The 22,258-nt window shown below is 45.8% G+C and overlaps 1 protein-coding gene across 1 annotated transcript in view; it reads right to left on the minus strand.

Moving 5' to 3' along the window:
- PARP16 (poly(ADP-ribose) polymerase family member 16) overlaps positions 1 to 22,258 on the minus strand; it is an 85,875-nt gene that overhangs the window by 16,197 nt on the left and 47,420 nt on the right. The window contains exons 4-6 of the mRNA XM_069625109.1: positions 14,076 to 14,282; positions 12,422 to 12,593; positions 3,048 to 3,192 (exon numbers count right to left, since the gene is read on the minus strand). Coding sequence (XP_069481210.1) covers positions 3,048 to 3,192; positions 12,422 to 12,593; positions 14,076 to 14,282 — 524 coding nt within the window. The remainder of the gene's footprint in view (positions 1 to 3,047; positions 3,193 to 12,421; positions 12,594 to 14,075; positions 14,283 to 22,258) is intronic.

Here is a 22,258-nt window from a genome sequence, read left to right on the forward strand (position 1 = left end):
GAGAAACTCAAGGAACTTATATCTGTGAATATACAACAGAGGGCAGAGAAATCCAGGGGGAGGAACCACCCTCTGGAACAAGGAACTCTATCTTTCTGGAACCTTTGTGTTGGAGTGACACATTTCCCTTTTTGAACATTTATTAACTATTAAAGGCCAAAGACATTACCCTTTATACCTTCAAGTTTATTTTGTTAGAATGTGAGGGCCAGAATAGTACTTTGGACAGAACGGTTTTGCTTTGGACGTTTGGACATTGACAAACCCTTAGTTTTGGTTAGCGAAACAGTCTTAGAGGAGGGGCAGAGAGGCATTTCCCCACCCCCTTTACCATGAATCCTTGTGTAGGAGTCCCTTCCTGGCTCCTCACATATCCCTACAGATCCCTTGAGGAATCCTGAGAGATTAGGGGAAATATATTGTTGTGCAAATAGCGTGACCATCTTGGGCAAGTGAATGAGAACCATGGTGCCATCGATCGTAGAAGGTAAGAATGACTTGGTTTGTGTCCATCTTCCATCCCTAACTTTAGAACTTCTTACCGAATCCTATAGGTTCCCCCTTACTATAGGTACACTAAGTGTGATAATAAAGAAATTCACTTGTGCCAGTTTGATGTGTTATATTGCGCATGGGCAATAAAGAGTGTGCAAAGGTGCCAAAACTCACACTGCCTTGTGTTGGATCCTCACAGTAACAATAACATGTGAGATATTGCAGTCACAGGTTTTAGTTAACCATTAACTTGCACTTGAGGCAGTAGCACTTGCTGGACACAAAGCTTATAAATATTAAGCAAACTAGCAATAAGCAATGTCTGAGCGAGAGTACCCCTTTTCTAGGTATACATTTGCATCACCCTTTTAAGATTCATTACCAGTTGCTTGCTTTGCTAAAACATCTATAGAATAAATTAGTTTAAAAAGGGACAAAGGACACCTGCACATAGAGAAGGGCATAATAATGTGCGTTTGCTTCTTTCTCAAAATAGATTAGACTTACTGTAACTATTAAAGTTACTAAGTCTGTTTCTAAGTGCTTGTGGATTTGTCTGTACTGCAGCGCAACAGGGTAAGAGTGATTCACCCGGGATTAGACCATTACTCTGAAATGGGGATAAAAGTATTATAATCCAAATGAGAAGATAGATGGGATAGGACGAATGAGATGGACATGACCAGAAGGATACAATATAAATATGACAGGATGGATACAATCAATTGATATGACCGGAATCAGTAGAAAAACAGGCTGAGATTGGTACAAAGGAATAATGTGATGAACCAATGTAAAGAAACGGTTATTGAAATGCTTAAAAGTGAAAAGACAAAAAGGCACAAAATGGTATGTAAAATATTATAAACCGATTGTATAGCAAGCATTAGGGGATAAATGTGAGGATAGGCAGAATTGATGGAGAAATGGACAGGGTAGAATTAAAAAATGGATCGGATATATGGGAACAATTAAAGAGATGACAAAGATGGAAGAATAGACAGGACAAATGGAAAAATAGACATGAGAGACCAGACGGATGGATATATGCACAGAAAGGAAGTATGTCGTACGAATAAGAGGCTAGATGGCCATCTAGCAATAAGAGGTATAAGGATGGAAGCGAGAAACTAGGGATGGGTGGGAGATAAATAGGAAATAATGAAAGGATTTATCGGGAGGGTGCATCTGAAGAATTTGGGGTCAGGAAGAAAATACAGTAAGAGTTAAATTAATTTCTTCTTTCGTCCTCCAACCCTCTTCCTATATACACTTCTCGCACCTTCAGTGTATTCCCCACCCCACTTATCTCTTCATTTTACATTCCTTCAGTCTTTTCTTTCTTGAGCTCCTTCCCGCCCATCTCATTCCTTGTTCTCATATTTCCTCCCATGTACTATTTCCTTTCTTCTGCACGTTGCCCCAGTTTTCCTCATGTCCTTTTTCCTCATCTTCCATCTTTCTTCAACGCCTGTGAACCTTCCATCTTCTCGTCAAATATTTTTGCCCAATCCTGTACTTTATGAGAACGCAGTGCGGTGGGCAAAACAAAAATCCTTGTTGGCTGTATTGAATCCGTAGTTTAAAGCTGCAAATGTTACTTGCAGTTAAAAATACTCAAACATTCCTGCAAGTCAAATCAATTGAAATATAAAAATCAGACCAAAAAATAAATCGGACCAAAAACTTATGTGGCTGTCTAGTGCAATGTTGTTCCAACCTGCCCTGAAAGTAAGTTCATAAGGTGGTGTAGGCTTGTAAACCTTTGCAATCTCCCTGACATGTTTCCAAAAAGGGCTGTGAGGTCAAAGTAAATATACCAGTGAAAGCCTGTTTCAAGTTTATCCACATATATATACCCAAGCAAATTACTGCTCGTTTTCTTTTCCTATGCCAGAGGCTGCACCTCTTCCTTTCTCCATTTCCCCACACACTACATGTAAAAGTGGACGATGTGAGAGGTAATCAACCCTGGGAATTGGATCACAAATCTCCAAAACTAAATTAAGAGCATCTGCTCCCCTCTGTGCCAAAGTTAGTCTCCGAACAAAGAGCTTCTTCCATCTGTTACCTCTCTAGTAGTGTTACCCTACCTTTCCTTCACGCAAAGAACCACAATTTTGAATACTAAAGGAATTTTCAACAAAATAGGACGCTTTTAGTATCACTAAAAATTCTTCCCATCTGACCTGATGGTGCAGATTGTCTCTGCACTTACAAGAACCCAGACACACTGAACTAAACACTGATGTGAGCAGATCCCCACCATAAATAATCCTCCAATCCTTTCACCAACCATACAGCACTGTACGGACAGCCCTGAGCATACACTTGCTAAATTCCTGAATGCGTTAGTTCATTTCTTTCATTACATTTTTATGGACTAAGGAATGAATTAATTCCGTGGTGGAGGATGACGGAAGCAGAACGATGATGCACCTATACAGAACATGTCGGAGCAGGGAGCATCGGGACCTTAGGAGGAGATTAGAACAGTGATTGACTGGAGCGCGCATAAAGGTAGACTCCCCATTACACAGGTGGATACTCACCTTCGTCTGTGCTGCTTCTGTGAATAAATGAGCAGATACTTCACTCGAAGGAGCTGGTTATTTGTGACAACGAAATATTTTTGGGGAACGTCACCTCCTTCACTGTTGCGGACTCGTGCTCGTCTCCGGTCGATCTCTTTGGAATCTGAAGTGGGAGAGAAATTCGGTGAAACATGCAACGTGCCTCACATAGGACAGGACTGCAAGGTTTGGAGAAAAAAAGTGCATTTTGAGAATTCATTGCTGCTCTCAAGGCTCAGAGCATAGGGATGCAGCAGATGTATTTATAAAAATGTTTGTTCTAAAAAAGAAAAGTGAGGTTTCCCTCTAGTAAGTCGTAGAAAGCTAAAGCCATAAGAGATTTCACAGAGAACAAGACATCTGGTGTAAGAATGAACATGACATTTCACAAACTCTTGACATTCTCTTCCCAAAAACTAGACAGAAACTCACGACCCTCCAAGAAAGGCAACACATAGTTTGATGAAAACCTGATGACACAAAAAAAAAAGGCCAGAAACCTGGAAGAAGAATATTACAACACACAGACAAGCTCCTTTCCAAGACCCATGAGCGTTCTAGGCGTTTATCCTTAGGAAAACGAAATTATACACCCAGGACCACGCAACAGAAAGTCAACAGACCAGCGGAGACCTCCAGAATCCTTTGGGAATTTAGCACCCCATCCTGGAGCTCATAAACAACGAATACCCACCCTCTCAAGAAATAGTGGTAAGTTTGCAAGTTCCTTCAGAGAAAAAATATGAAACATCAAAATCTCTACTGAAAGGTGCAAACAAGTGACAAGATCACTGACGGCCAATTCATTACCGAACGTCTACTTCATAGGCTTTAGCCTAACCTCGCCAGAAGACAGCATCAAAATGATCAAATCTAGGAAACCATGAGCAGCCTCATCAGAGCAATGCGCAGCATACTATTTAAAGGAGTGCATCCTGGGCCTTGGCCTACTGTAAGAAGGCATGGGGTTAATAGTAAGACAGACACAAGTGACCACAGTTCAAGGACGTTTATTGAACTTTAATAAGGGTGTGATAAACACCTATCTAAAACTAAATCTTCAGATGGGAGCAGGCTAAAACCATCAAATAATAATACAGTCCTAGTGGATTCTCGTCAAAATAAAAGGGCATGTACTAAAAAACCCATCGCCAATCCTTACCTCTAAATACAAATAGTGTGGGCTAGTCTTCATGAAAAAAAATAAGTGTTCAAAAAAATTATAGGTCAGGACTTTCAGGTCATTCCCCTTCCCCACGTTTTCAGCACAGGACAAGGCGGTTCACTTGAGCATAGCACACTGTTTCTTCATCACGAAGACAGTTCCATTACTAGCATCAGGGCCTTCTGTGCCCAAGTCTCTAAAGTTATCAAAGTCTCTTGACTTCGAGGGCCTGATGCACCAAAACAAACGAAAACAAAAACCTCCTTTCCTCTTACAAGCACTCAAGTCATGTGATTCACTCTTAACCCTTTACCCCCCTCAGCTGGGCTAAAATCCCCTTCTCCAATTTTCAGACAATATTCTTTCTCGGATGACTCACGGTTCACCCCGGATTCCCCTCAGCCAGGCTCAGATCCTTCGTCTTACACAATTAGTCTCCCTCAGCCGGACTTGGAGCAATTGCAGTTCTATTAGCTTTCGAAGACTTTCGAATGTGCACAGGGTTTAAGCTTGACCCGTTGCAGGACCACTTTGATTTCACAATTTACATTTGCCAACTCTCAGCTGACTAGCTGACAGAGACACATGTGGCGCCGGACCACTCTGTATATGTATCCATCTTGGATTCAAAAGTTTAGTCATTCCTTGGATGTCCAATTATATTTGCGTTGATCATCACATACGCTTCACACACTTATCTTCAGATTTCTTCATACAATGTTGCCGCTTGCAACCTTGGTTCTAAAACAGACCGGTCTGTTCTCAGTCTCTCCGACTCAGCGGCTGGGCGGACTTTACTGGTGCTGCTTCGTTGTAGGAGCCAAGGACAGTACCATGGTGGCAATCGCTCCTCCCCACATTGGCTATCGACACGGGAGTGCCCCGGGTACCTCCAACACACAATGCATTGCTCTTCAGCTTTAATTCCAGGTTTTATGTTTCTTATTCTCGTAGGCTTGTGAAAGTAGTGTTTTTTTCTCCGGAAAGGTCCAGGGTACTTCCCTCCTTGCAACCTTCTCTGGTCTTGCCATCTTTCTCATATTAAACTGCCATCTTGGAACTGCTGCTTCCTCGTGTGTTTTGTCTTGCTCAGATTGCTTTCGTGCTCCGCCTTTTATGTGTGTGGGGCAGTGTGATACAAGTCAGGTGTGTAATGACCAGTAATTGCCCGCCTCTGCCTGACCCTTATGTTGGACATGTCAAGTATACGGCTCAAGTGTTAGTCCGTTTTCTCTCACAGAAAGCAGTCTGTGAGAAGGTTTTCATGTCGGGAAAGGGGGGGGGGGTTGAGTTCTTAAGTATCCTACCTGGTAGGATGGGGAAAAGGCGTTACAGGGAAGGGGATACCGCGTCTCACTGTGCGATATCCCACTCCCCCAAGACCCTTCATCCAGGTGATCCTCCTACACTGGTCCACACCCAGGAACTGGGTCCAAACGCAATGGCTGTGCCCTGACCACCTGGATGACAGATCCGCAGGGACTAGCGGGTGAGACACCTCCTGGTTTCTCACACTACCCATGACCAGAAACATCAATGAATGAATCCCTTTTGAAGGTGTCTGTACCCCTGGCCTTTAAACATTGTACAGTGACTGCACTCGTCAAAAAAGCATTCTGCCCAATCTCAGCAACCAATTTTATGGCACAAATAGTCGAGAAATAGGTTGCTAATCCACTAGCAGAATACAGCATCTCCCATGCCACATTTGTCTTCAATCAGCGAGGCTTTGGGGCCACTCAGGAGCACTTGGATGGCTCTCCTATTCATGGGAGAAGAAATCCTTCAGGTTCTTGATAATAACACTGCCATCATAACGTTACTAGACCAGTAAGTGGCCTACGCCAAGGTCGTCTACTCCATCGGACACAAACTGGGTTTTGCGGTAAGCTCAATATCCAGGTTACTGTCTTCCCTCAAGTTTAGCAGCAGCGCAGTCAAACTAGGCGAGTTCACATCCAGACCAATCATGTTGAACATTGGAGTACCCCAGGGGCCACCCTGTCCCCCGGGCTGTTCAATGGCTATATTCAACCATCAACTTTCAAACTATAAAAGTTCTCGGAAATATTTTAGACGTATGTGAAAGATACTCAAATTCTGCTCAAACTTACTAACCCAGTGACTCCGACAATGTCTCTTAATGCCATCCTGGAGCAGATGGCACAAAAAAACCTTTGCTTGAATACAAGCATGGCTGAAGTTTTATTCTTCCATGCACAACCATCTGGCTCCGCCCCTTTTCTTTGGCCCAAGGAGCTTGGTACATGTCATCTGGCTGCCAAGACAGTTGGGAAGGAATAGTTACTGGTATCTTCCATATATTTCACATGTTGAATATTCCCAGTCTTCATGTTGTCAATCCTCTATATTAATGAAGCAATTCCAATGAAAACACAAGAAACTACACTCATTGTAGTGTTCGTCAGTCTAATTTTGGGTCAATTACCCTTTAACCAATAGGCAGTACCTTTCTTAGTCCCACCGCTGTAAGTCATCTTCATATTCTTTACTGCAAGTTCAGAGATAGGAGTTCTACTTTTTTTTTGATGTTATAATGAGACCGTTGCCAGCTATAAAACCTATATCATTTTACAGCCAAAGATATTGTGAGGGTTTGAGAGCACTACTCTCTGTGCAAGCTCCACTAAGATGGCTGGGGGCACTCGTTATTTGTTGTTCCTTCGGGGTAGGATCCGCAGAGGTGCCCCTCCTTCTTACAACACCATGTCTGATCATATGCCTCTGGAAAGCCTCTTCAAAGCTTGCGCCACTCGCAAACATAAGAACATATATGTGTAAGGCAGGCACGAGGAGTGCGTTTACTGACTGTTACCTGTCCATTATTGGGCATCAGCTCCATTTGCCATTCTTTCACCAACAAGGCTATGAAAGACAGGCATAGAAGACTGGTTGCTTGGCTGAATTATCCTCAAACTCAGTGACAAACTGTGCTTCACAATGTCGTAGCAGGCTAGCAGAAAAAAGCAATCTCTTCTAAAAGAGATTGACTGTGAGGACTGGGGGTTGATGCACCAACTTCTTTGCGCTTTGCAACCTCAAATTGTGTCGCAGTCTGAGGAGGAACAGAGGTCTACACCCCAACCCACCTCTGAGAGCAAGTTTAGAATTTTGTCACCTTCCACATGAACTGTTCATGTGGAAGGTGACAAAATTCTAAACTCTACTAAAAGAGCAAGGTTCCACAACGAAGCCTCCAGGGAGAAAAGGTGATCCCACCTGGGCTCAAAGGAGTACTCGCCTCTTTCCCCCAAACCGTAATTGAACAAATGGGCAGTGGGGTGGCTATACACTATATCTCTCTTACCCAAACAAGTACTTTGCCTGACCTTTCTTGGCTTACTGTCCAGACGCTACTGTTGTGGAATCATTAAAAGAGTGCACGCTTTTTTATGCCGCCTTCCCATGCAATGTAATTGCAGAACTGTTTACTAGGAATTAGTGGTTGTGCAAAGTCAACTGCACTCCCTTGCATCCTTCAACTCGCTCCTCCCCTTTTCCTTCTTTCCCTCGTACACTGCAAAACTAATTTTTTTTGTTGCACTTTACCTAACAATAAAATAAACAGACAAATTAATAAATACATTTTGGCTGTTGGTTTTGGTGTAGAATTGCTCATATTGTTGCCTGCCTCATTTTGATAGTATTGTGAACAAATACTATATAGCCTATATAGCCATCCAGTTCCATAGGTGTCACCCACAGGAATAAACACATTTAAATTAAAAAATCATATGAGATGAGCTTATAGATCAATAATTTCTCAAAGAAAGCCATGCAGTGACCTCCATCTCGGTGGACATGACTTTCTATTGTCTTGGTGCATGTACAGAATTTGAGAAACAGGAACTAATCACAATGACTTTAGGTGTATTATTCAGTATGTGAACTGCTAGATTACCAGCACACCCTGAATCCTCACCGCACACACACCAATGAGGTTGGCGATTGGTCCCTCTCCATATTAATGCTATCGACAGCCTGGTCATAATGTGCAATGGAGACTAGCACCACCCCAGCGGTCTGTAACCTTTGGCTCTCCAGATGGTTTAGCCTTCAACTCCCACCAGCTCTACACAGCATAGTCAATGGTGAGAGATCATGGGAGTCAAAGTGCCAAAGATTTGGTGAGACACAGGTTGCAGACCCCTGCCTTGGGGGAACCTAGATGGAGCTAATGCACCCCAAAGCATGAATAGCAGCTCTTCTGGAATTGCCATGGCCGTTATTTTGTTAAACATTTTCTCTTTCAAAATCTTCATTTGGGACAGGACCAACAAAGACACTGCTTTCCACAAATATGTAATCTTCATTCCAACAGGAGTGCAATACCATCTGCAAAAAGCTAACAGTTAGTACCTTTATGCTCGACACTAGTGAATAACAATAATATTCCGCTACGCATACTTTTGGAAGCCGATAAGCACATGGATCCAGTATTCTGCATGTGCATCGTTATATCTGTGCTTGTAACATTGACTGGAACGATCAACATAGTGCACAAAGGAGATTCAAAATGTCCACAATGTATTCATTATTGGTTCAAGTTAGCCCCCTCATCCTACGTATGGATACAGCACGGTTTCATCCATGGAATAATTGTAGAATATTGTGTCCTGACGGGCACCTGTCTATTATTAGGCTAATGGTGCACAAATCTGTCCAAGCAGATACCGCCTCAAGCAGATACCAATCATCAAGGACTGCTTCTCAGAGTTCAAGGTGTTTTCATCAAAACATGCCCTCCCCCCCAAAAAAAAGTCTTATCGCCACCCCCCGTTGTCTACTCTCCCACCAAATATCTCGCCACCATGGGCCCAACCACTGAATCCTTTTTTGGTGAAGCCCCACAACCGCCTGTTTCCCGTTCTCCATGCTAATGAGAGCTTTCACCCCCTGCACCTCATTCGCTACATGTCTATACACAGAATAGAGGGCTCTGCCCCATTGCTTCCTTGGAAATCCAGCGGATGGATGCCCTCTGACCCCCACCTCACATGTCACCTAAATCAACTCCCTCATCGCACCACACATTCCCCATAATCCTGCTCCTCTACCTCACCTTTCCTCACGCCACCCCCGTTGTCCCAACCCAAAATTCCTCACCATACCGCGCTCACTTCATCGTTCAATGCAGTAAACACTAGATATAGAAAGCAAAACGCCCCTTTCATCAAACCTGGGCTTGCTGTGTAGGCCAGTTGGTGCTCTTTGCGTTCGGCTAAGATAGATTCGATGAATCCATCATCCTCCCTGAATATGGGTAAAACCCTTCTCAGGTAGTAAGGACTGGCTCACCTGGCCCTATTATGAAATGTAATCCAGCCAAAATGGTGCATCATTTATCCTCATCTAATCATCATGCATCTGAGACAACAGGCACATTTCTCAGTCAGAGTCAATATTCCCAAGAAGGTGGAAACAGCAACATCTGTTACAGGGTGTACAGCCTTTTGTTCCAACAGAGCTCTTGATCGGTTGCCCATCACACTTGGACGGATGAAATGCTCTTCCTACCGCCTTCCTTGCAGTTCGTTTTTACCAGTCAAAGCTTGGTTGCATGCGACTGAGCACCTGAATTTGTGAGCTAAGAAATCTGAGCAAATGTCTCCCAGTATCCACTCCTGGCACTCGCTCCATTTATGGGATCAAACTCCTTGAGAGTTGGGCTGCACCAAGGGAAAATCTATTGTTTTGCACAAACCAGGTTAATTATCAATTCATGTGCATTTTGCAGATAGACACATTCAAATCTTCTCATCCAATTCATGTTTTGTCGGATGGCAAACGGGTGGGGTTCTGAGGCAGCAGAGTAGGCCCAAAACCGTCCAAATATCACCACCATCCTCGAAGGTTGGCAGGTGCTTCTTCTCGTCATACAATGCGTTTGGTTTTCATGAAGATCACATTTCTCATGGTGGCCAAAAGCTGTGACCTGTGTCCAGTCTATCCCTAGAGGATAATTCCGCACGTCTTTTGGATCACCTATGTATGTGCTATTTGGCAAACATCAGATGGTCGGCAACTTTAAGACGGCAGTGTTTTACTGCTAGCTATCCTTCCATATTTCTTGTTGTGCTCTTTTCTGATAGGTCTCATGACATTAGCGAATGTGAGGGATACCTGCAGATCTCTGGATGCAACTCTTCAATTGTGATAATTTTTTTTGATGATTTGCCAGTTTATCCTTCAAGAGGTTCCGGGAGGAGAGACACTCCAGGGTACAGCAGCTGTGCTCTTGAACATTACACATTGGAAGACTTTCTGACAGTGGATTGGTGGAAGGACGCAGTCTCTTTGAGGACATTTTGAATGAGATTTATTAAAGAATAATATGAAGGCATAACTTTCCCTAGCTCTATGGGTATTCCCTACCCATAAGGTGCTCGTCAGTCGTCTTGGAATGTCCAAAAAGAATATGTCCTCCATCCAAAAACAAACACTATCTGACCCGATCAATTATATGAACAAAAAAGGAGGACAGGAGAAAGACTCCCTTCTCCTGTTAGATGCTTCTCGCACTCATCTTCTTGGTTTGAAAAGAGTTCCGTCTTTTGTCTTTAGCGACTTGTGGTTAGTTCATGTAGCTCTTTCCTGAAGTTGTGATATTTAACTTTCTTTTTAGAAGTGTCTTTCCTTGACTTATCACAAAGGCTATTTCGGCCTTCGGCTCCTAGTATTCTTTCCTTCTCAAGTCCCACGCTTCTACTTCTGACTCTGGATTTGTGTTCCATTTTTCCTGGATACATGTCTATCCGATTGTGATCCTCTCTATGGCTTCTGTCCCTTTATTGGAAATATTCAGTATTTGTTAATGTGGACTATAAGCCTTTTTTACTTCCTTTCCACAGCATTATTCTTTCTCCCTCTTTATCACAGGGCCAGTCTTATTCTCCCCCTAACTTAGTCACAGTTCAAACTTCGTTAGTTTGCTTTCAAAGCCCTCTCATTGGTAGTGAGACAAATTCTTTGATTCATATATAGTTTGCTGCCTTCCCGGTTCCCAGTTACTCTCTTTATGTTAAAGGTTATTTATACCGCACACTACCATCGCAGTGGTCCCCTGGTGGTTCTTCTGATTAATGACCGTCTATGGGTTCCTCAAGGGATCTCGCAGTTTTTTCATCTCCTTCGATTCTCCACCGACACGTCTCTCTCGGCATCTGTCGGATGTTCTGCTCAGGGGATTCATGTCGCTTGCTACAGCTTTCCGGGGGCGGTATCGGCGTGGTTCTGAGGACAGACTGCCCACAAAGTCTCTCGGGGTTGCGCCACCACCAGCTCTCAAGCTCCACATGAGCCATCTTCACTCCGGCTCTTGGTTACGCGGCTCTTTGTTGCTTCCCAGCAACTTTTCATTTGCTGGGGTCCACGTCCTGCTGCAGCTCCTTATCCTTTCAGGTTTGCGTTCACAGGAGAGGTCCCCTGCTTTGAGGTACATTCCTCACACACCCCTCCGCCTGACGAGTCTTTGTCCTTTAATCCATTCGTCTCAGTGAATGGTTCATTTCCAATTAAAGCAACAGTTTCTTTCTTCAGGATGAAAATGTCTGTTCGCATCTTCGGCCACGTCTTGGTACTTGGTAGTATTTCATACATTTGACATTCCCACATATGCCATCATGGTTCATGGGTCAGGGTATTTCCTAACAGGAACAGGAGTCCTTGTCCCCTAAGGGGAAGAGTCTCTCCCGCTGTGGTCCCACTTGCCCCGATCCCTAGGGAGGGTGTTGCGGAGCAGGCTCACATCCCTTGCTCACAGTGGGGGGGGGGTTCCCCCTTGGGAAGAAGAGACATTCCCTCGACTTGTCACAAAACCCTACTAGACTATTTTGAGCAACATAGCCCTAAATACTGCAGGCATATCCATTTCGGAGTTCTCCTAATTTCTGCAGATAAAAGGAAGTGTGACACACCGGGGAGAAATGGATTGGCATTGATCACCCAACTTTGGTCAGGTATACTTTGCATAACCCACAGAACGTCATGAAGATTAGGAACAGTAGTCAAATGTTGCACAGAAGACTCCCTACCATTCACGCTCCATAGGTGCATGGTCAGTGAGGCAAAATAACTTCTGTAACACTGCACAGTGGTGCACGTCTCAACCCTCCCTCCCGTTCTTTAGAACATGTCCTTGTGTGGTAGGCTGAACACTGAAACTCACCTTTTTTCTTCACCTGGCATTTCACATCCGGATGATCAATAATCTCGCATACAGCTACTGAACTAAGGACTGGTCCCAGAATGCTGTGCTGCCAACCATGGCCATGTGGGCTGTAAAGCAGAGCAAGGCTTAAGTCGCTGGTCAGATATGTTCCCTCCCCAAACAAGGATGTCTGCAACAAAACAGCCACAAAGAAAATTACAGATGAATGGAATTAACAAAAACCACCTGAAATTGCTCTGCTTCCATCATGGTACACAAACGTAAGTCAAGAAAGAATAAATGACAGTGGCACACATCATGCATTTGAACCATTAACAAGGTGTGCATTATTGATTATACACAAACGTGCCTGTCTTTCCAGAGTATTACAGCACAATGCTTGGGGAGATTTAGGAGCTGCTTCCCAGATAGACAGAATGCCCAATGCAGTTTCCAGGTTTCCAAGTAACCAATGGCTACAAAATAACTCTTGAAATCCGTACTTTATCTGCGTTCACTCAGTTCTTGGAGGTGGATTAAAGGAAGATTTATTTTTGTTTTAGTACAGACCTTTAATGGAGTTTAAACTGAATACTTGACCAGTTGAATGTTAAGCCCTGTGTCGGCCTACTTCAACAGGGCTCCCAATTTTGAAGCAGAGGGCAAGGAGAAACACGAGTGGTCAAGCATTTACATTGGTCAAGTAGGGAAATTAGGTCTCCTGGTTCCAAGTGTTCAAGTAAATCAAATCTGGCATTGAGGACATGCAGATAAAGGGACAGGGGTACAAAGCAGTCCAAGCTCAGCAGAGGTGACTGTGATATGGGAATGGCACTGTGTTTCTAGTCCTTCTGGGCACATAAGACAATAAGGAAGGCTTTCTTGAACATTCATGATGTGCCTAAGCTGAATAAGACAGTTTATCATTGGATACAAGCACTGATCACGTCCAGGCCGGCTAGCCGATTAACTATACACCCAATACTGCCTTGGAGTTACATAGAACCACTTCACTGTGCTGAAGCTCAGTCTGGCTGGGCACAAAAGGGATTCGGTGGAAAGTACTCCCTTGCCAGTTCAGGTAAAATGGCTGGAAGCTGGTTTCCCCATCATGCTGCCTTTCTTAAGGCACACTGCAGACAATTCTCCCTTTTCCTAAAATGGCATCCCTCCAGAGACCATTGCCCCGGGAACTCCCAGGAGTGGTCAAACTCAAAACCAGCTGCAGAAAAGTAAAACTATCCTGAATTAAGTAGTACATTAAAAATGTACCAACCATATGTAACTCACAAAGGCATTTGAAAGCTCACGTGTGAGCCAGCTTGTAGCAGTGAAACGGCCAGTCTTGCCCCAGTCTAAAAATTGTCTACAAAGAGAAGAGTGTATCAAAGGCAATGTGGCAAGGCAGCTAAGTATTTAATTTCAACAAAACCAGTGCACATTTCCAAAATAATTAAGCTGCAGAAATATAAATAGCAAAATCTATTGCACATATTTAGGAATAACAAAATCATCCATATTGCTGCAGTGGCATAGCCCAAAGTGATGGCAACCCCCAGAAAAAAGTTATGCAAGGCTCTCTCTAGCGCTGCAGCAGTGCACTACACACCACTCAACGTGAGTACTATTAAATCTCCTTGAAACAGTGTTAAAATGGCTGTGAGGGCATCACCTTGTTCAGATGGCAGTGAAGACCACTGTGCAGGATGGAGTGGAAGTTCTCCAGTCGGCTCCCATGGAATGCATAGATAAGGTCCTTTTCACCCTTGGTTTCTTCAAACTTGGCATTCATCTGTTCACTGTAGACAATTTGGAACAAGAAGTCCGGTGGTGGCACAGCAGAGTTTGAAAACCCGGTTAGCTCTTGAATTTTTTCGTACTGTTGAGAGCAAACAAAAACTAAGATTAAATTAAAAAGCACCTTGCACATTTTAACTTAACAGCATCCCTACTATTTGAAAACACATGGGTGCCAAAAGAGAATTTACAGTGAGAGGGAAATGACAGATCTTCCTTTTGGAGACCATACTCTAAACGAACACTGGTTTACTTTAAGATGTCAAGAAAGGTTACCATGAACCTGATGTCAATGTACTGATACTGCAAGGAAAATCCCCACATTGTTTGCACTCTGCCTATGTGTGTTATTATGTAGGACCCACGCCATAAATAGTATTCAAATGTCTTTATTACATCTTCTTCAGTTGCATCATTAACAGCAGCCCCAGCCGGCCAAGGCTTCTCCAACCTGGGGTGAGATCAGGCTTCCAGAGGCATTGCAAGTGCTCTGAAATTGAATTTTTGTAGCGCGCGTGTCCCAGCGCCCTCTGCGCTTGTCCTTGCTGCTTTCCGTGTTCTCCTTCCTTCCACCCACCGCTGTCGCAATGGATGCCTGACCGTTACAGTTGGCCACCCTAGGCAGCCCAAGCCGTGGCAGCCCCCTCGGCAAAGGACCCAAGGCTAAGGACAGCTGTGTGGAAGCAGCTCCAGATGGTGCCTGCCAGTGTCCGATGGAGAAGCAAGAAGCTAGCAGCCATCAACCAGCTGCGACCGACCAGGAAAGGGGTCAAGAGAGGCAGTACTCACTGCACCTCACCTAAGTGGCCCCTCCAACACTGTCATCTACTGTACCACACATAGGATTCTTGGTATATTGCATGGTTTAGCCTCACACGTCTACCCTGTATACAGACATCCTTGGCATTGCTGCTTTGGTTGAAAACTAGGCCTTTCCCCCCTCTTTTTAGAAAAGCTGAATCTGGTTTGCTTGGTGATAACTGTGGTACTGCTAACTGTGTCTCATTGGGCTTTTCCCAAACCCATGCTTAGAGTTCCTGCATACTGGTGAGTGTACTAACTGACCCATCTTCCTGTTCCCTACTGTGTAACCCCCCCCTGCGCATCCTGTGCGATGTTTGCGAAGCGTCCCTCCCCTCTCTTCACTCCCTCCTCCTCCTACGCCTCCCACACCCTCTATGGTGCTTTCCGTTTCCCTATCTTCTCCAACTGCTACTCCATTTCCTATCCTGTCTCCTGTCCCTCTCACGAAGTCTGGAAGGAAGAAGTTCAAAAGGGACATCCTGGTCTCCAACCCAGGCCTCCCTATAGCCGATACCCACATCAGTGTTTCCTCCATACAGACACTTACCGACATCCTCTTTGTTGTTCCCTCTCCAGAACTATGGACCCCTCAGTTTCTGCTCCCTCTCCTTTTTCCTCCTCTCCCATTAATGGTGGCACTCAGTGGGAGGTCCTCTTGGCCCCCTTCCAGTCCTCCAAGACCATTATTAAATGTCCATCTGAATGGCACGGTCTTGGTCCAGGCCCCTCACCCCAATCTCTTCCTGCTCGAAAGGCGTCTCCCATGTCTGATCAACTTCCTTCCTTATCCTGCTACTCCCACCCGCACCTCTCTGGCTCCTCTGCCACCGGCATCTTCGGTCAACTCTCTGGCACACTCCTCATCCTCTCTGGCTACTCTGCGGCAATCTGCTCCACGTCGCTACACTCATCTCTCGCTCTGCTGTCAAATACTCCTCACCTCCTTGAAGAATTGGACCTGGATGTCCTCACTCTCACTGAGACATGGTTCACGGCCGTCTCTGTCACCAGTTTTGACACTCTTCTACCCGACGTCTACAAGATCCTCTCCGAACCCAGAACCAACCGTCCCAGAGGTGAAGTAGCTCTGATCTTTCCGGAGTGGATCTCTGCTTCGGTCATTCCTACACAGGCCTCTTCCTCCTTTGAATGCCTTGTCTGCAGGCTTTCTATCTCTCTGACTGTGGCCACCATCTACAGGCCTCCTGGCCAGGTCTCCCTCTTGCTCTCAAGTGGGCTGACCTCTACTCTTCTCTCCTTGCCTTTGCCTCTCAACTTCTCTTCCTCTGAGACCTCAACATCCACATTGATGCTTAAATCGCTCCACTGGGCTCTTCCGTAATCTCTGCAACACTCTCTCTCTCGCTCTCCTACTATTCTACCCTCTGGCCCAACACACTCTGCGGGCACACCTTGGATGTTCTCATCCCCTCAGACATCCCCCTCTCCAATCCTCTCATCACTCCCCTCTCTTGGACCGACCACTTTCTGCTCTCCTCCCACCTGAAACACTGTCCCCCAGGTGAAGCCGACCCAAGGACTGCCACCTACCTTCTCGGCCATCCGGCATATGATGCTTGTGTCAGAGAGGGCCTTGCGGCTACTTTCTCTCTTCCAACACCTGTGTCTAACTCACACTCTGACACAGCGCTCTCTAACCTGCATCTTTCTATCTCCAACACTCTGGATGTCCTTGCCCCTGTCCTGAGAATCAGACGGAAGCATACCCCCAAGAGCAACTCTTGGTAGGACTCCGACCTCGCCACCATGAAATGCAAGTGTAGGGTGGATGAGAGGAAGTGGAGGACATCGGGCACATCCTCTGACAAACTGGCCTGCTGCCTGATCCAAAGGCAATAGAGACTCTGTCCTGTCCAAGAAGAGAGCCCACACCCAAGCCTGCATCTCTGAGGCCTCTAACAGGGGCGAACATCTGCAAGGAGCGGGCAAATCCTACTGCAGTGTCCACCTCTCCAGTTCCCTCCCAGTCCTTCTACATGGCTCTGGCTTCTCACTTCACCACAAAAACTCAGGACATCGTGTCCTCTTTCCTCTACCTCGCTCCGCCCCCCTCCGGCCGCCTCTCCCTCTCTTCTCTCCTCTTTCTCACTGATCACACCTGGCGATGTTTCTAGACAAGTCCGACCTATGAAAGTGTTGTTCAAGCAGGTACCCCCCTGCTCCTCCAGAACCATCAAGGACAACATTGTCACCCTCGCTCCAGCCTTGGACGATTTCTGCAATCACTTTTGCCATTGGAACTTTTCCCCTCCCGGCCAAATCACTCCCTTGTGCACCCCCTCCTGAAAAATCCTTCCGCCGATCCTTCCTGTCTGGCAAACTACAGCCCCATCGCCCACTCCTTTCCTGGGCAAACTCCTGGAAAAGTTGTCCATCTCAAAGTTTATTCTCCACACTGAATCTGTTGGTTGACTTGATGACCATCAATTCAGTTTGCATGCTGAAACTGCTCTCCTGAACACATGTGATGATCTGCTCACTATTCTCGACTCTAGCCTTCCTTCTGTCCTCATCCTCCTGGATCTTTCCTCTGCACACAGTCAATCATGTCATCCTGATCAATCGTCTCCGTGAGAACCTGGGCATCACAGATCAGGCCATGGCTTGGTTGACCTCCTTCCTCCTGGACCTACCCTCCCAGGTCCAACTTGGTTCCTTTCTCTCCGCCACCACCCTCTCCACATGTGGTGTCCCCCAGGGTTCTAACCTCTCACCCTGGATTTTCAACGTCTACTTGATCCCTTTGGCCCAACTCATCTCAACCTTCTCCTCTAATTTCCAGTGTTATGCGGGTCGCCTTCAGGCTCCAGTCTGCCTCCTTTCCCCTCTCCTGCATTCCTGACTGCATTCCTGACTGTCTATTCATGATTCAGGAGTGGTGCGCCCCCAACAATCTCTGCATTAATGTCAGTAAGACGGAGATACTTCTCGTTGGGACCCCTGCTCCCGCTTTCCCTCTGGTCGCCCTTCTTGGGCCCCCCCCTCCTGCACCTTCCTGTCAGGCAAAAACCCTTTGGGTCATCTTCGACTCCACTCATTTTCACCTCACATCACAGACCTTGCTAAGAAGTCCCACTACCAGCTGCACCTCCTCAGATGTAGTCTCGTTTTTCCCCCAGAAGCTCCGTCTCCAGAGCCCTGGTTCTCTCTAGGCTGGACTACTGCAACAACCACTTTCTCAATCTGCCTTAGTCTACTCTGCGCCCCCTGCAACTAATCCAGAACAGGACTGTGAGACTTTTCCTTGGCCTCAAGCCCAGGGATTGTATCTCTCTAGCCCTGAAATCTCTACACTGGCTCCCTGTGGCTGCAAGGATAAAGTTCAAGACCCTCTGCGTCGTCCACAAGGCTTTCTGGGGCCGGTGCCTGTATTACATCCGACCCGCTCTTCCTAAACACCTTCCTTCTCGAGCCCTTCGCTCAGCCACCTCCAACACTCCGAAGGGTCAGATGCTTCTCAAGGCAGAGAGTGGGTGGTAGATATCTCTCCTCTGCAGGTGCCTTCCTCTGGAATGGCCTTCCTACCCCTCCTCAAATTTGAGCCAGACCACCTGAGGTTCCGGAAGCAGCTCAAGACCGCTCTCCCCCCACCCTCTCTCTCCCTACCTCCCTGCCTCCCTCTCTCCCTCCCTCTCCCCCTCACTCTCCCCCTCACTCTCCCCCTCTCCCTCTCCGTCTGCTGTATTGACCAGTTGCCTGGCTGCCCTCTGAATCTCAATGGGCACCAGGCTCCTCCATGACCAGTAGCCCCTGCACTGCCTCCAGGGCTAACGCGCACTTAGGGGCTGTATCTGTAACCCTACAGTCCACTGCTTCCTTGCACTTACCCAGAGTCGTGCTGCCCGGGCTGCACTTATTTAGAGCAAAGCTGCCCTGATTGGACTTCCCACTTCCCTCCCCCTGGCACTTCTCCTCTCCCATCCCCCTGCACTTGCATGATCTGAATGACACAAGGCCTAGTAAGATCGTTTGTTTGTCCTCCCTTCGTCTTCCCTACCTTGACTTGTCGCGCCTTGAAACACTTGCACAGGCGCGTTATAAATGACTCTTCATACCATATAATACCCTCCCACTTGTGATTCAACTATAAACATTCTCAAGCCCTGCAGCTCCGGATTCCGTTGGAACTTGGAACTGTGCCCCTTTGAAATACAGAATGCTGATAGGGAGCATCTAAACTACCAAGTTAAACTATGTACATGTAATGTAACAGCAGGTTAGTGATAATGGCATGTACACATCACATATATGTATCCTCTTTGGGAAGCCAATCTAGGCACAGAGTTTCCCCCGACAATGTAAGCAATAAAAAAGCGATCACACTCCTAGAACTTTATGTCATCTCTTACAGATCCCCGTTATACCACTTGGGGTAGGACCATGGCTTATTGATGCAGCTTTTCACCCTCCAAAGGCGGCTTTCTTAAGGTTATACTTGCGATTACCTCACTTGCTTTTTAGAGCGGAGCAGATTGCCCAAGCATATTTGTAACAGCAGCATTCTGCAAAGGATTGTGTTCGACCATTATCACCTATATGAACATTGATATTTACTCGATACTACTTATGAAGGAAAGGAAAGGCAATGTGTCCTGAAAAATGAAGTGAACAATACATTCAATCATTGGTCTTCACACCCCCATAAACTTAAAAATTACTCCATGGGATTTAGAGGAGGAATTGGATAAACAAAGCAGAGAAATGCAGCCAACTTCACCAATGGGAGCATTAGCACATTATGACACACCGGGGGTGCTCGAGCTGTGTTTTGCGTGCTGAAAGGTATGCTTTGGTGTTTGACCAAGGGCTACATGGCCTATTAGAGGTTATCACATTGGGGCATGCACCCCAGTCCCAAACATGGAAACTCTCCATTTTAATGTCCATGATGTTTGGTTCCTTCTCCAATGTTAGTGGTGGATGTGTATATAGGTTTTATGAAAGTGCATTGGCCCAGTAACTGCAGGAAAACATTAATGCTTTAAGGGAGCTTGGATTTATTGGCAAATGGCGCATTTATTGGGCTATGGACACAACAAAAACCTGATGAAATGTAAAATCAACGCTCACAGGGGTCAGAGTACTGGACACATACACTATTAGAAAGCACATTGTGCAGTAACATTGGTCACCGAGTATGAGGATATCACACAGGGTGGCTGAGAATTGCCCACGTTTCCCAGCTAAAGCAGACATTTCCATTGCTCACATGATTAGTGACCCCTACGGCCAGTGTCCATATGCCCTGCAAGAGGGATAAAAAGCATACTATTGAATACCAACACGCATAACACGCTTTCAAATTCACAGGAAAAAGTCCACCACCAGCCACATGTCCATCAACTAATATGGCCAGCCGCTAAATAAAAAGCAAGAGGCGGCGGTCAGCCTCCAAATGCCCAGGAACAAGTGTCAGCAGTGGCCACATGCCAGAAACAGGTATGACCAGCCTACACAAGCCCAAATAAAAAGCAAGAGGCGGTGGTCAGCCTCCAAATGCCCAGGAACAAGTGTCAGCAGTCGCACATGCCAGCAACATGAATGACCAGTCTTCACACGCCCAAATAAAAAACCACAGGAATAGACAGCCTCCAAATGCCCAGGAACAGGTGTCAGCAATCGCACATGTAAGCAACACGTATGGTCAGCCTCCAAAAGCCCAGGAACAAGTGTCAGCAGTCGCACATGCCAGCAACAGGTATGGCAAGCCTTCACAGGCCCAAATAAAAAGCAACAGGAATGGTCAGCCTCCAAATGCCCAGGAATAAGAGTCAGCCGTGGCCACATGCCAGCCACAGGTATGGCCAGCCTTCACAGGCCCAAATAAAAAGCAACAGGAACAGTCAGCCTTCAAAAACCCAGGAAAAAGTGTCAGCAGTCGCACCGCAAATGCCAGCAACAGGTATGGCCAGCCTTCACACACCCACCACTTCAATTCATTCTTGGGAGGATAGCTCAGGGGCAACGTGCTTGCCTTGGAAGCAAGACACAGGTTCAATCCCCAGGTCTACGATTAGAAACCTCTGGGTATTAAGCACGTTATAAATAACCTATCATATCAGTTCACCTAAAGTATAGAAGGCTTCATGCAAATAATGAATGGGCAGTTTCTAAGAACAGGCGTTTATAGGTTCTCCTTTGATTAGTTACCGTTTTCACCTGGCTCGATGTGTGTTTACTCATACACCAAACCTCTTCTATCCTTTTCATGTTTTACCGCCTACCCTTGATGATGAACCTCTACATTGTGAACTTTCCTTCCCTTTATGTCCCTCCTTTGCCCCTTCCACAGCCGGCCAGACCACTCGGCGAGTTCAGCGCTTACAGCAGTTATCTGTGATAATTCCAGTTGGCCAAGTAACGTTTGCAGTCTTCTGAAGTGGAGCAGTGCCACAAAAAAGAAAAACCTGTGCTATCAAGAACTGTGTGAAAATCAGGATGTTTTATTTCCATTCTCCTCACTTTCTTTCCCCTCCCGTCTTCACCTTCTCTTTATTTTTAACACTGCAAAGAGAAATATTTGGGGCAAGGGAGAAGAGCGAGTGGAATTGAACAGAAATCAAAAGGGAGATATAATGAAGAGCTTAGCTTAGCTATAAGGAAGTTGCAAAATGAAAACAGTATGCTAGGACAGGGGCAGGATAATGCAGGGGAGTGCGGGGGACATTTCACTGCAAGCAGAAAGGTAGTGCAAGTGGTCTTCTATAGCGCCCTTCTACCAATTATGTTGGGCTCACTGCGCATGGGTCTATCAAAAAGGTGGAGAGGGGGTGTTAGTTGGATAATGCAGAAAACCTGTGGAGTTCATGGGTGCAGGTCAGTTGCACCCACTACCTGAGGCGATATGAACATTCTGCACTCTTTGCGATGGGCGTAGATTAGCCATAAGGGCAGCCCCCAGATTGTGAAGAGTCGACTGAAAATGGTTGTTGATGGAAGATTGGGGAGTTGGAGTTTGTTTGTTTGTTTAATTATTTGTAATGCGCACCAGACCCAGGGGTATCAGGGCGCAACAGTTACAAGAATATGCAAAGCTTGGTTACAGTGAATCATAGAATGAAATACATTACTTGCAAAAGCAGGATATACAGATATTTACAGATATTACGGGAATTGTGCATAAAAATGAAATTACCGCTGTGGGGATAGCAGGTAGGTATTACTAGTTGCATTTCAGTTACACAGGCATGGATCATGCAGATTAATGGTTATTGGATTTTAACCACAAGATAG

This window comes from Ambystoma mexicanum, chromosome 11 (assembly GCF_040938575.1).
Source record: "Ambystoma mexicanum isolate Mex_15411 chromosome 11, UKY_AmexF1_1, whole genome shotgun sequence".
Taxonomy (NCBI): Eukaryota; Metazoa; Chordata; class Amphibia; order Caudata; family Ambystomatidae; genus Ambystoma; species Ambystoma mexicanum.